The 15598-nt window shown below is 39.8% G+C and overlaps 1 protein-coding gene across 3 annotated transcripts in view; it reads right to left on the bottom strand.

The window, feature by feature from the left end:
- BRPF1 (bromodomain and PHD finger containing 1) overlaps nucleotides 1-15598 on the bottom strand; it is a 129592-nt gene that overhangs the window by 94113 nt on the left and 19881 nt on the right. For all 3 annotated transcript variants that reach the window (XM_053720972.1, XM_053720973.1, XM_053720974.1), the window contains exon 4: nucleotides 8283-8439. In XM_053720972.1, coding sequence (XP_053576947.1) covers nucleotides 8283-8439 — 157 coding nt within the window. The remainder of the gene's footprint in view (nucleotides 1-8282; nucleotides 8440-15598) is intronic.

Here is a 15598-nt window from a genome sequence, read left to right as displayed (position 1 = left end):
TACAATGAGGTCTATTATCAAGCTGCATATACGCGTCCCTGTCCGCCGCAGTTCGTCTCTGGCGGGCTGAATTCCCCTGGTGGAATTCAGCATTGCACACGAGCGCTATTTTGCACTCGCGTGCAATCCCGCCCCTGCACAGCCAATCAAGCGCGCGCACCTAAGAAGTGCCGAAAGGGTAGGGAAGCAGCGGTCTAATGACCGCTGCTTGTTAAATACGGCATGCAGGTTGCGAGACCCTGCAGTCGTAGGGAGTCGAAAGGCTTGCAAAGCCTTTGATAAATCGACCCCTATTTGTAATTGTACCCCCTGTATCTCTACTGAGGTACCACTTTTTTGGTGTTAAACTTTTTATGAATGTTTTAGAGTGTTTCTAAAATTTTTGAGGTTTTTTTAGTATATTAATAAAAGTTATGTTTTATCATTATTTTTCTCCCGGCTTGTAGGATAATGTGTCTTTATGGAATAAGACCCTGTTTTATGTGTCTTTAATATCTTTTCTATTCCTTCTTTAGGAACTAGTTTGTTTTTTTTCAAGTTAAATACTTTTAGATAGACATATTTCCCCTATGATGGATTATAAATACATTATGTATTATTTATAGAATACTGAGGGGGAGATGTATCAGGGTAACTGAGTATTATAGATTTGAATATCCTGATAGCATTTCTATTTTGGTGTATCAAATGCTAACAGTGTTCTCCCCAGGATTTTTTCAGAAGGTGCAACACCCGCTTGATTTTACTGACCACCCAGCTAAAATTTTAGCCAATACTATTCATTTTTTTTTAGCCAATATTAAATTTTTATTGCACAAATTTTCATTAAAGGGACACTAAACCCAAATTTTTTCTTTCATGATTCAGATAGACCTTTCCAATTTACTTCGATTAACAATTTTTCTTCGTTCTCTTGCTAGCTTTATTTGAAAAAGAAGGCATCTAAGCTAAGGAGCCAGCCAATTTTTGGTTCAGACCACTGGACAGCACTTGTTTATTGGTGGGTACATTTAGCCACCAATCAACAAGCACAACCCAGGCTGTGAACCAAAAATGGACCGGCTTCTAAACTTACATTCTTGCTTTTCAAATAAAGATAGCAAGAGAATGAAGAAAAGTTGATAATAGGAGAAAATTAGAAAGTTGCTTAAAATTGCATGCTCTATCTGAATCATTAAAGAAACAAACTGGGTTCAGTGTCCCTTTAACCCTTTGAGTGCTAAGCACTTTCCCACCTGGGTGCTAAGCTGTTTATATTTTTTTAAATATTTATTTTTTAACTTTTTTTTTCAGATCCCCAAGACTTACACTGTTGGAAAGGTTAGGCGATTATCTTTCCAACGGTGGGTCTTGGGGGTCTGTAGCTGCTTAGATGCCCGAGATACAGGCTTGTAAGAAGCATGCCCCTTGCCATTGTTCATTTTAAATAAAGTTGCGGTGACATCATGTAATTGGGTGTGACGTCACCGCGCACAACGTGAAGCGCCGGTGATGCCTGTCACTATGCAGGCCCGATCGCTGGGGTAGGAGCGGATGGGAGCCCCCAGATCTCCCTCAAGGTTGGAGAGTGCTAGCGACGGCTCTGAGCACTCAATGGGTTAAATACATTTACATTAAATTATGCAATATATTTGTTCTTTAGATAGCTGAAAATTATATAATAGAAAATATTACAGTGCCCCACCTGGGTACTTTAGAACGCCACCCAGCTGGCAAATTGTTCTGTGGAGAACACTGACTAATGTAGTACAATATGAAATCCAATACTGGAAAATAGCATACATTCAGATATAGGGAACGGAAACAAAGACTCAATAAACGTACAAAATTCATGCCATTTCCAGCCTCCCATAGATTTAGTCATATCTAAGGGCCTATTGCAGGCCTGAAACATTTTTGTACCTATGGGCCCAGTTTACAAGAAATAAAGATCTTTTAAATCTACTGGAGGCTGGAAAGTGCATGAATAGTGTAGTACTCTTCAAAAACATGGAACACAGCTAAAGCAAGAGATGATTAACGTAAACATTCCACAAAACATAATAATGCTAAACAGAAAACATAAAAGCACTTGCAGACAACAATCCTGCCAGAAAAACAATACTTCCATTTTCTATCATGTATATAAAGAGCACATTTTAAATGCCAAAATATTTTCAGATGGTAAGATAAGTGTATTAAAGTTAAGCAGCTTATCTTGTGCGGCAATAGCGGCACATTCAGACTGAAAAATCATAAAATATTCAAAAACAGAATTTATGCTTACCTGATAAATTACTTTCTCTTACGGTGTATCCAGTCCACGGATTCATCCTTACTTGTGGGATATTCTCAATCCCTACAGGAAGTGGCAAAGAGAGCACACAGCAAAGCTGTCCATATAGCTCCCCTCAGGCTCCGCCCCCCCAGTCATTCGACCGACGGTTAGGAGAAAAAGGAGAAACTATAGGGTGCAGTGGTGTCTGTAGTTTACTAAAATAAATTTGAACCTGACTTAATTGCCAGGGCGGGCCGTGGACTGGCTACACCGCAAGAGAAAGTAATTTATCAGGTAAGCATAAATTCTGTTTTCTCTTACATGGTGTATCCAGTCCACGGATTCATCCTTACTTGTGGGATACCAATACCAAAGCTTTAGGACACGGATGAAGGGAGGGAACAATTCAGGTAACCTAAACGGAAGGCACCACTGCTTGCAAAACCTTTCTCCCAAAAATAGCCTCCGAAGAAGCAAAAGTATCGAATTTGTAAAATTTGGCAAATGTATGCAGTGAAGACCAAGTCGCTGCCTTACAAATCTGTTCAACAGAAGCCTCATTCTTGAAAACCCATGTGGAAGCCACAGCTCTGGTGGAATGAGCTGTAATTCGTTCAGGAGGCTGCTGTCCAGCAGTCTCATAAGCCAATCGGATGATGCTTTTCAGCCAGAAGGAAAGAGAGGTAGCAGTCACTTTCTGACCTCTCCTCTTACCAGAATACACAACAAACAAGCATGATGTTTGCCTGAAATCTTTAGTTGCTTTTAAATAGAATTTTAAAGCACGAACCACATCAAGATTGTGCAACAGTCGTTACATCTTAGAAACTGGATTAGGGCACAGAGAAGGAACAATGATTTCCTGGTTAATATTCTTATTAGAAACCACTTTTGGAAGGAAACCAGGTTTGGTACGCAAAACAACCTTATCTGCATGGAACACCAGATAGGGTGAATTACACTGCAAAGCAGACAATTCAGAAACTCTTCTAGCAGAAGAAATAGCTACTAAAAACAAAACTTTCCAAGATAATAACTTAATATCTATGGAATGCAAAGGTTCAAACGGAACCCCTTGAAGAACTGAAAGAACTAAATTTAGACTCCATGGAGGAGCCACAGGTCTGTAGACAGGCTTGATTCTAACTAGGGCCTGTGCAAACGCCTGAACGTCTGGTACAGCTGCCAGACGCTTGTGTAACAGGATAGACAGAGCAGATATCTGTCCCTTTAAGGAACTAGCTGACAGACCTTTCTCCAAACCTTCTTGGAGAAAAGACAATATCCTTGGAATCCTAACCTTACTCCACGAGTAACCCTTGGATTCACACCAACAAAGATATTTCCGCCATATCTTATGGTAAATTTTCCTGGTAACAGGCTTTCTGGCCTGTATCAGAGTATCTATAACTGATTCAGAGAAACCACGCTTAGCTAGAATTAAGCGTTCAATCTCCAAGCAGTCAGTTGCAGAGAAACTAGATTTGGATGCTTGAAAGGACCTTGAATTAGAAGATCCTGCCTCGATGGCAGTTTCCATGGTGGGACCTATGACATGTCCACTAGGTCTGCATACCAAGTCCTGCGTGGCCACGCAGGAGCTATCAAAGTTATCAAAGCCTTCTCCTGTTTGATTCTGGCTACTAGCCGAGGGAGAAGAGGAAACGGTGGAAAGACATAAGCTAAATTGAATGACCAAGGCGCTATTAATGCATCTATCAATGCCGCCTTGGGATCCCTGGATCTGGATCCGTAAAGAGGAAGTTTGGTGTTCTGACGCATCAAATCCAACTCTGGAGTGCCCCAAAGCTGGGTCAGCTGAGCAAAAACCTCCGGGTGGAGTTCCCACTCCTCCGGATGGAAAGTCTGACGACTTAGAAAATCCGCCTCCCAGTTGTCTACCCCTGGGATGTGAATTGCAGATAGATGGCAGGAGTGATCCTCCGCCCATTTGATGATCTTGGATACTTCCTTCATCGCTAGGGAACTCTTTGTTCCTCCCTGATGATTGATGTACGCTACAGTCGTGATGTTGTCCGACTGAAATCTGATGAATTTGGCCTCCACTAGTTGAGGCCACGCCTGGAGCGTATTGAATATCGCTCTCAGCTCCAAAATGTTTATCGGGAGAAGAGATTCTTCCCGAGACCATAGACCCTGAGCTTTCAGGGAGTCCCAGACCGCACCCCAGCCTAACAGACTGGTATCGGTCGTGACAATGATCCACTCCGGTCTGCGGAAACTCATTCCCTGAGCCAGGTGATCCTGAGACAACCACCAGAGAAGAGAGTCTCTGGTCCATTTGTATTTGAGGAGACAAATCTGCATAATCCCCATTCCACTGTTTGAGCATGCACAGTTGCAGTGGTCTGAGATGAATTCGGGCAAAAGGGACAGAGAACTCTTTTCTACGTTCACCTTCCACCCGTGAGACCTTAGAAAGGCCAGAACAATGTCCGTATGAGCCTAGGCTCTGTGAAAAGACGACGCCTGTATTAAGATGTCGTCTAGGTAAGGTGCTACTGCAATGCCCCGCGGTCTTAGTACCGCTAGAAGGGACCCTAGCACCTTTGTGAAAATTCTGGGAGCGGTGGCCAACCCGAAAGGAAGGGCCACGAACTGGTAATGTTTGTCCAGAAAGGCGAACCTTAGGAACTTATGGTGATCTTTGTGGATAGGGATATGTAGGTATGCATCCTTTAGATCCACGGTAGTCATATATTGACCTTCCTGGATCATCGGCAAGATTGTACGAATGGTTTCCATCTTGAAAGACGGAACTCTGAGGAATTTGTTTAGAATTTTTAGATCCAGGATTGGCCTGAAAGTTCCTTCCTTTTTGGGAACTACGAACAGGTTTGAGTAAAAGCCCAGTCCTTGTTCTGCAATTGGAACTGGGTGTATCACTCCCATTTTTAGTAGATCTTCTACACAGCGTAAGAACGCCTGTTTCTTTGTTTGGTCTGAAGACAAACGAGAAATGTGGAACCTTCCCCTTGGGGGAGAATCCTTGAATTCTAGAAGGTACCCCATAGCAACTATTTCTAATGCCCAGGGATCTGGAACATCTCTTGCCCAAGCCTGAGCAAAGAGAGAAAGTCTGCCCCCTACTAGATCCGGTCCCGGATCGGGGGCTACCCCTTCATGCTGTCTTGGTAGCAGGAGCAGGCTTCTTGGCCTGTTTACCCTTATTCCAGCCCTGCAAGGGTTTCCAGGTTGCTTTGGGCTGTGAAGCGTTATCCTGCTTTGCGGCAGCAGAGGTTGCAGCAGGTTCGCTCCTGAAGTTGCGAAAGGAGTGAAAATTAGCCTTGTTTTTGGCCTTAAACAGCCTATCTTGTGGAAGGGCATGGCCCTTTCCCCCAGTGATATCCGAAATAATTTCTTTCAGCTCTGGGCCAAATAGGGTTTTCCCCTTGAAAGGAATATTTAACAGTTTCGTTTTGGACGACACATCCGCCGACCATGATTTGAGCCAAAGCGCTCTTCGCGCCATGATGGCAAAACCTGAGTTTTTCGTCGCTAACTTAGCTAATTGTAAAGCGGCATCAGTGATAAAAGAATTAGCCAGCTTTAGAGCATGAATTCTATCCATGACCTCGTCGTATGAAGTCTCCCTCTGGAGCGACTCCTCCAGAGCCTCAAACCAAAATGCCACTGCAGTAGTTACCGGAATAATGCAGGCAATTGGTTGAAGAAGAAAACCTTGCTGAACAAATATTTTCTTCAGCAAACCTTCCAATTTTTTATCCATAGGATCTTTGAAAGCACAACTGTCCTCTATAAACGCCTGGGGTCGTTTATGGGGAACATTTTCTTAAAGATAGGGGGGTGAACAAAGGGTACACCTGGTCTCTCCCACTCCCTAGTCACAATATCCGCCACCCTCTTTGGGATCGGAAATGTCTCAGTGTATACAGGGACCTCTAAAAACCTGTCCATTTTACACAGTTTTTCTGGGACCACCATGGGGTCACAATCATCCAGCGTAGCTAAAACCTCCTTAAGTAGGACGCGGAGGTGTTCCAGCTTAAATTTAAACGCTAAGGAATCTGACTCTGCCCGCTGAGAAACTTTTCCTGTGTCAGAAATTTCTCCCTCAGACAGACCGTCCCTCACTGCTACTTCTGAGTGTTGTGAGGGTACTACAGATAAATCATCCAAAGCTTCTGATTGCTCATCCTCTGTATTTAAAACTGAGCTATCGCGCTTTTTTGGAAAAACTGGCAGTTTGGATAAAAATGCTGCAAGGGAATTATCCATTACTGCTGCTAATTGTTGTAAAGTAATAGGGGCCAATGCGCTAGAGGTACTAGGCATCGCTTGCGCGGGCGTAACTGGTGTCGACACTTGGGGAGAGGAAGAAGGACTATCCTCATTACCTTCCGTTAAAGAATAATCTTGGGCTACATTTTTAAGTGTCACTGCATGGTCTTTAAAATGCTTAGATGTTTTAGCACACTTTAAACACAAATGCAATGGGGGTATCGCCATGGCTTTTAAACATAAAGAACAAGGTCTATCTGAAGACTCAGACATGTTTGACAGACTTAGACAGCACTACAATACAGTAAAAGTCACTTTTTGAAAAAACGTTACTGTGCCTTTAAATAATAAAAAGCACACACTTTTTTACCAAATCACCAAAAAACATCCGATCTTTATGAAATTTTCACCACATGATCCCAATGCTTTGAAATGATTGCACATCAAATCAATTAACCCCTTATTGCCCAAACCGGAGCAAATTTAAGTAAACTACCGGTTTAACACACTACAGCACGGTGCCACAGTCTTTGCTGTGGCCCTACCTTCCTTTTGGGTTATTTGTAGAAGAAAATAAGCCTCCCTGAAGTCCTCCTGTACTCTCAGGACTCTACACGTGAAGCTGCATGAAGCTGCCTTGCAAAACAACTGCGCAACTGAGGCCCCCTCCCTCTTCATTCCAGAGTTATGGGGCCTTCCTGAGTCAGATTAGGTGTCTTACAATATGCCAGGCGTAATAAAAACCCCAAAAGTGTTCCCAACGTCTAAACACTTGAATAAATGTAAGATTACACTAATAAAGTAAGCGATTTAGCCCATCACAGTGTCTACCAGTATTTAAGCCCTTCACAGAAGCCATCCTTCTATACTGCGTCTCAGAAAATGGCTTACCTTCCCACATGGGGATTTCTATCAGTCTTCTAGCATTACCAGGTCTTGTTAGAAAAAAATGACTGAGCATACCTTAAGCAGTTAAGCCTGCAAACTGTTCCCCCCAACTGAAGTTCTCCGATACTCAACAGTCCTGCGTGGGAACAGCAATGGATTTTAGTTACAACATGCTAAAATCTTTTTACTCTCAGCAGAAATCTTCATCACTTTCTGCCTCAGAGTAAATAGTACAAACCGGCACTATTTTAAAATAACAAACTCTTGATTGAAGAAATAAAAAACTACAAACTAACACCACATACTCTTTACCCTCCCGTGGAGATGCTACTTGTTAGAGCGGCAAAGAGAATGACTGGGGGGGCGGAGCCTGAGGGGAGCTATATGGACAGCTTTGCTGTGTGCTCTCTTTGCCACTTCCTGTAGGGATTGAGAATATCCCACAAGTAAGGATGAATCCGTGGACTGGATAAACCATGTAAGAGAAAACAATATTTATTTAGGTATTGCAAATAAACACCACAAAATATACTTTTTTTTTTTTTTTAATAAACCAAAAATATTTTTTTTCTGCTATGTAATACACACACACACACTCTCTCTAGTACCATTCTTCCCTGAATGACCTACAGTTTATTGACGTACCAATATATATATATATATATATATATATATATATATATATATATATTATATATATATATATATATATATATATATATATATATATATATATATATATATATATATATATATATATATATATATATATATATATAAAAAAAAAACACGTTAATACAAAGAGAAAACACTTGAGTATTATTTTATGGTCCTGCATAATTTGGTCATGAAAGTATATGAGATTTGCGCTGACCTGCTCACAGTTCCTTTGTGACTGTAAATGCGTCTGTAGGCGCCGTAAGAGAGGTACACCATTGCGTGACTGCCTTTTTAACGTCCAGTAGCTGTGCAGTCTCTGCATGAACTGGCTTTTTCTCTGGATGGTTAAGCAATCTGTGATCTTACTAAGTCTGAAAGATACAAGAAAAACAAAAAGCTATGTGAGAAATGAAAAAGAAGAGTATAAAATGTCTGTGCGTGTATATAAATATATATTATTTTTTAAACTGTACTATCATTTGCATCGTACACATTACTAAAGTTTTTTTCTGCTTTTTTTTATTAATGTGAATAGATTCTGATAGTGTTGTAGGTCCCCGTCTGTTAACTGGACTGACATATGCATTGTACATATTACTTAAGTTTTGTCCTGCCTTTTTATTAAGGGAATACTAAACCCAAATGTTTTCTTTCACGATTCAGATAGATCATGCAATTTTAAGCAACTTTCTAATTTACTCCTATTATCAATTTCTCTTCGTTCTCTTGCTATCTTTATTTGAAAAAGCAGAAATGTAAGCTTAAGAGTTGGCCCGCTTTTTGGTTCAGAACGTTAGTAACGCTTGCTGATTGGTGGCTAAATGTAACCACCAATCAGCAAGCACTACCCAGGTGCTGAACCAAAAATGGGCCAGCGTTTAACCTTAAATTTATGCTTTTTCAAACAAAGATTGCAAGAGAACAAAGAAAATTGATAATAGGAGTAAATTAGAAAGTTGCTTAAAATTGCCTGCTCTATCTGAATCATGAAAGAAAACATTTGGGTTTAGCATCTCTTTAATGTGGATATATTTTGATAATGTTGCAGGTCCCTGTCTTAGCCTGCGTGTTCATTATGTAAATTGACTTGTTCACCCAACTAAGCAAATCCCTATGTAGCATGGTACAGGGCACTTGGGGGGGGGTGCAAAAAATGCATTTACAGAAAAAGCAGGCAAAATATTGTACAGTCAAGGGGTTAAATCATTACTATTTGTGCTTCAGGCAGAGGTTAAAGACACTGCTACTACCTAGTGTGTTCCAAAGAAGTAATTTAGCCCCTAATTTAGGGGTAAAATTACTTACACATATTTTGGGCAATTAGGGTTAAACCATAGCGGCATACATTAATGGTAACCAAAAGGGGTAAAATCAGTGTTCTGTACAGCAGTAATTTATCCCCTTGATTCTTAACAAAATTCCAGTGTATGCCAAGCACTATCAAATGAGTAAATCACTATTGTGTGTGTATTAAAAGAAATCACTGGATTATTGAAGTTATCAATTGTACGCCAACAAAAAAAATGTCTTGTCCCTAAATTGTTGTGCAGATTCCGAATAAATGTCAAATCCTACCGTGACCAGTTTTTAATCATCAAATGACAAATAGACACATGGTAGTTTACACAAAACTTTCATCTGGAAAAACAAAAATGTCACTAATGAAAGACTTTCATATAGACGTATTGAAATATAATATAAGAATTTTTAAATTTAAAATAACAGCAGTATCAGTTGTGTTTTCTGCCTTTCCTGGTCTGCAAAGCTGAGTCCTGAATGAAAGACATTTTTGTAAGCTTTACACTTTTTTTTTACCTTATAATTATGTAATGTTACACCAAGAGAAAAGAAATTTATTCAAGAGACATTTTAACTTAAAATAATGGTAAATCATAGTGTTTTTGAAATGCTATGATTTACCACTACTACATATAAAAGGGGACTTTCCGTCATGAAGTATAAAATACTTAATTCTGAAAGTTTCTTTATTTGTCTGCAACATATGCCGCGCTGAGCGCCTCAGGCCTTCTGCAGCAGAAAACTATTTTGTCAATGAGGTAATGTTAGCCAATAGTGCGATAGCCATACAGCATAATGCCAACTGGGCCGCACGGCTATTGGCTAAAAGGTGGAAACCCTGTACGTTGCTGGTCATTAAGGGATTGTCTGGTTATTATTAGATCCTCCCTCCAGCAGGCTTGCTAAAATAGCAAGGTCTCGACGCTGGTGGTTAGACCATGCTATTGAAAAAGTCACCCCCATTGAAAGACCAAAGACATACAGGGTATGTCACTGGTCGGCAAGAAGTTAAAGGGACAGTATAGTCAAAATGAAATAGTCATGATTCTGATAGAACATACAAATTTTAAACAACTTTCCAATATACTTTTATTACCATGTTTGCTTAGTTATCTTCTTATCCTTTGTTGAAGCATAAACTTAGGTAGGATGATAGGAGCTTAGCAGTCTATTATATTTGCAACATTGTATAACAATGAAATAAACAATGTTGCCAGATGGCTAACAAAGCACTCAGGATGTCAAGTGAACTAACAAAAACCGATAACAGAAGTAAACTGGAAAGTTGTTTAAACTTTTATACTCTATCCAGTTAATTTAAGTTTCATTTTGACTTTTCTTTCCCTTTAATATTGCAGCCACGTTACTCATACACACTCAGTATATATTTACTGTCCCTTTAAGAAAAAGAACTTCAAGGAATATTGTGAAATGAAGTTGTTAGGCGTACGTAAACAGGGGTTGACTAATATATGGTTTATCTGTCTAAAGATGACGCAAGATCGTTGATAAGGCAGCCCTGGAAGGGTAACATATAGCGCAGGGGACAAATCTGTTTAAAATTTTAGGAGCCTGTAAGAATATTTAGGGGTCGATCTATCAAAGGCTAGGCGAACTCCATATGTGCTTCGTTTGTAACTGCGCCCCAGCCCGCATGAATTTATAAAAAAAAAAAAAATAGACGTAACTGCGCAGATGAGCTGGGGCGTAATAATGATAAATTTCGCCTGTCAGAAAAAGCATTTACTCCCTATAAATATTTTCTGGCAATAACGGTCTCTTCTTGGCGCTGAGCTTTTGAAAAATGAGTTAAAAAAAGAAAGTACTGCATCACATGATGTAAAAGCATGTATGATAATGGTGTTCGCCTCAGTCTGTATGGCGAAATTTAAGGAGAAATTTCAGTTCCCTATCGGCGCAAAGCAATTATAAATAAGAAACTGGGAGTATTTATAGGTCAGACTGTGAAATTACGCCTATTACTAATGTATATTGGTGCACTCGGGAGCGGTGAATGCAAGCGGAGTGCGAAGAAGTTTCTTTCAGATTTGCGCAATTATAGGCGCAATTTGCTTTCATAAATATGCGTATGCGTTATTTTGCCCACAATTACAGGCAAATTGCTTTGATAAATCTACCCCTTAGGAGCCAGACAGTGGAATTTGTATATAGATATATGGAGAATAACTCAAACAGTTAGGAGCCAGGGGTAAAATTCTAGGAGCCAATGGCTCCCAGGTTTGTCGAGCCCTGATATAGCGATATAAAGAATGATAATCTATCCTCTTTGCTCCTGGAATTTGAAAAGTCTTGTTTTCAATATGTATAAACTGTTTGTAGTATTTAAAAACTAAATAATTTTGGTCAGAATCCTCATCTCTCCACTACAAAATGCATCCAGCTGAAAGCAAAAAAAAACAAAAAAAACAAACAAACAAAAAAACTACTGCTGGTAGTGCCTGAGGATTATCTAGAAGTCTGATATGTGGAGGCTACAGAGGAATTCTAATCACAATGAAGCACCCAGGAGGGATATTCAGTTTCAAAGAAAGATTGGAGGAAGCCGGATCATCATGCATATGCCAATGAAAGCAGGAGCTGCGGAAGTGGGATCGGCATTATGTTTACTAGTATAACGCAATGGTAAGTATTTTAAAAAATAAGCGTATTTGTAAAGTTTAATGAATGAAAGAGCCCCTGTTTTTAAGATTATTTTTAGATACCGGGCACTTATTCATTAAACTTTACAATCACTTTAAAGGGACATAAAACAAGTTGAGATAGAGACAAAATATAATAATATGTACTTTAATTAATTTACCTGCAAATTTATACTGCAGTGCCTCGCCATTAACACTTTCTTTTAAGTTTCTGAATTGTAAAGCTCTAACTCCTCCCCACAGAATTCCTTTTATGGCTGCATCTATATCCACCTTTGCTTTGGTAGAATACAAGACTTTAACACTCATCTGCTGGAGCATGCCTAGAAGCAAATAATCTGTGAACTCAGTTGATGGGGGGGTGGATCAGACATCATAGCTATGTAACTAATTTAGCTTATTTTTAAAAATTATTTTGAAATACTTGCCAGCAATTTTTAAACATTTTATTTATGCAAAATAATTTTACTTAATTTTCCTTTTTATGATATGCACAGATATCAACAGTTTGAATATAAAAAAAATATATAGTGCTGATTAACAATTAAGAACTGCAAACTTATTTTGGAAGCAATTTTCCCTTGTTTTGCATTCCAGAGACATACGTCTTGAAATGAAATCCTGCACAGATCAAGCAATCACTATGGAGAATGTTTCATGGTCAGAGTCCTCAATTCTGCAGAACACACTAAGCATAATCCTTTCTGCCTGGGACACAAACACAACGAATTGCTTTCATTTATAAACCAATTGAGCAAAACAGCATAATTTTAGAGAGCGAGTTGCTAAGGAAACCTGTCGGCTGAGTGCAGCTTGGCAGGAGAAGGTCTTATGAGGATTAGACACAAAAGAAAAACGGGCATGTCCTATTTTATCACTAATGTTTTCTCTCTCACACATATTTAATTGGTTTTTAAATAAGGTTTAAAAACACAATACAATTATGTGCGTGCTTGAGTGGAGCTTTAGCAAGAGATATAGAATATATTGTACTGACGACAGAAACAGTCAAACAGATTTTGGAGAAGTGGCATAAGTTTAGTGATAAACCCATACAATATTGAAAGGCCCAATTAGAGTTTAAAGGATTTCCAGGCTGAAATTTTTTTTTCTACCCTGGTTATTAGTGTGTGCATATCAAAATGACCACTTTTGGTTTAATGTGCACTAGAACACTATATGCAGTGAACATGTTCTCTACAGAGTATGGTATGTGTGTGTAAATATATAGTGTTATATGGCATATATATTTTTTTAACCAATGCAGGTACATCGACTTTTTTTTTTTAAAACAACAAAAATGCTATGTCCCTGCATCATATCTTTTCTAACCCGTCTTGCTGAAATAAGTTAATTTTTTTTTTTTTTACCATGCTTGTAGGCGGAAAGGTTCGCAAGTCCAATTGCCACTTGTGATGTTGCATTGCACGGGAAAATTTAACATGGCATAAGAGGTTTCTTGTTCAACCAATTGCACTGGAGGACGGCACGTCAATTACTCAGAATGAGTGAGTGTCGGGTTGATTGATCTTGCCACTTCTGAGGTGGCGGAGAGGAAAAAGAAGCAGTTACTACTTCTTAAATATGTGGCAGCAGGCTCGCTTATGCGTAGCTGCTTCAAAAAGCCAAAAAAGCTATACATGCAGCTTAATAAACAAAGCCTGTGTATTCAGGTTAAATTAAATCACCATTAAAATAGCATCATCAGCCTTACACAGGTATCTTATCAAAGTGCCCTGTTAAGGGCCGTAAATCACAACTGGAAGCTTCCGATTATGGTAAGCACCAAGCAGCCTTATGTAACTTCCCTTATGTTATCATTCTAGGCAACACCAGAAGTTTTGTAGCCCCATGACTGCATTCCTTCAACAAAGTGTTGCTGCACATAATAGCACTGGCATTGCCTGCATGAGGGAGCCGACAGGAACATGAAAAGTAAAACAGCAGTAAGCAAAGAACATACATGGTGAACCTGCGAGAGGTACAGCTGTGAGTTTTGCACCACTCTCCTTCAGAGCCCACTGCTTTTTAAAAAATATTATCATCATCAGTTATTTGTAGAGCGGCAACAGATTCCGCAGCACTAAAAACCATGGGTCTAATATGCAAGGTAACAATTATGGGAGCTAAAGGGATAGAGGACCCTGCTAAGAGTTTCACTGTTGCAAATCAGTTCTCATGAAGGTGATCTACAAAGCAGCTGGACTCGTAGGCTAAACATGCTAAGGGGGTTTAAAGGCATAACTAAAAGGAGGAAAGGAACTAAGATAAGAAAATGTTGGTGTATATTATATGCATCCCTGAATAGTAGTCTTTAAGGAGCGCTTGAAAGAATAAAAACTAGGGGAGAGATCTTGTGGAACACAAAATAGGGGCCAGTCTGGAGAAGTCTTGTAGGTGGGAATGTGAGGAGGTGATCATGAGTAGAGTGAAGGGGATGGGAGAGAGAGTGTATATGGAGACTAGGTTGGAGATATAGGGTGGAGCACTGTTATTAAGAGCTTTAAAAGTTAGAGTCAGAATTTTGTATTTTATTTTGGAGGTTAGAGGATGCCAGTAAAGGGATTGACAGAGGTTCAGGAGATAAGAAGCGACGTGTAAGGAAGATCAGCATGGCAGAGGCATTTATTATGAGTTGTAAGGGAGATAGACGGCAGCTAGGGAGGCTGCAGAGGATGGAGTTGCAATAGTCAAGGCGGGAGATGATGAGAGAGTGGATTAAAGTCTTAGTTGTGTCCTGTGTGAAGAAGTGGCATATTTTGGAGATGTTTTTAAAGGTGTGGGTGGCAGGAATTGGCCAAAGGCTGGATGTGGGGAGCGAAAGAGAGATCTAAGTCAAGTGTGACCCCAAGACATTAGGCATGCAGGGCTTGGGTAATGATGTTATTAGCAACAGTTAGAGAAGGTTGGGGGGTATGGATTTTAGAAGAAGGGGAAAACAAGGAGTTCAGTTTTGGAGAGATTTAGCTTAAGATAGTGAGAGGACATCCAGGATGAAATATTAGAAAGACAGTTAGTGAAACAAGTTAGTAGGGAAGGGGATAGGTTTGGTGCAGAGATGTAGATTTGGGTATCATCAGCACACAAATTGTATTGAAACTCATGGGACTGTATTAAAAAGGAACCTAAGGATAAATGTATACATTAAAAAGAGAAGGGGACCAAGGACAGAGCCTTGTGGAACACCAACAGAAAGTGGTAAATGGTCAGAGGATGTGCCAGAGAAGGTTACACTAAAGGTCCGGTTAGACAGGTAAGAGGAGAGCCACAAGAGGGCTGTGTCGCAGATGCTGAAGGATTGGAGGGTTTGGAGCAAGATAGTGGTCAACAGTGCCAAAGGCTGCAGACAGATCAAGAAGGATTAACAGAGAAGATTGGCCTTTTGATACAGCAGTAATTAGTAACCTTAAAGGGACAGTCTACCATAGAATTGTTATTGTTTTAAAAGATAGATAATCCCTTTATTACCCATTTCCCAGTTTTGCATAACCAACACAGTTATATTTATATACTTTTTACCTCTGTGATTACCTTGTATCTAGGAACCTTCTTCCAGCCCCCTGATCACGAC

This window comes from Bombina bombina, chromosome 7 (assembly GCF_027579735.1).
Source record: "Bombina bombina isolate aBomBom1 chromosome 7, aBomBom1.pri, whole genome shotgun sequence".
Lineage (NCBI taxonomy): Eukaryota > Metazoa > Chordata > Amphibia > Anura > Bombinatoridae > Bombina > Bombina bombina.
Note: the sequence above shows the minus strand (reverse complement) of the source record. Positions and strands in the feature narration are given on the sequence as shown.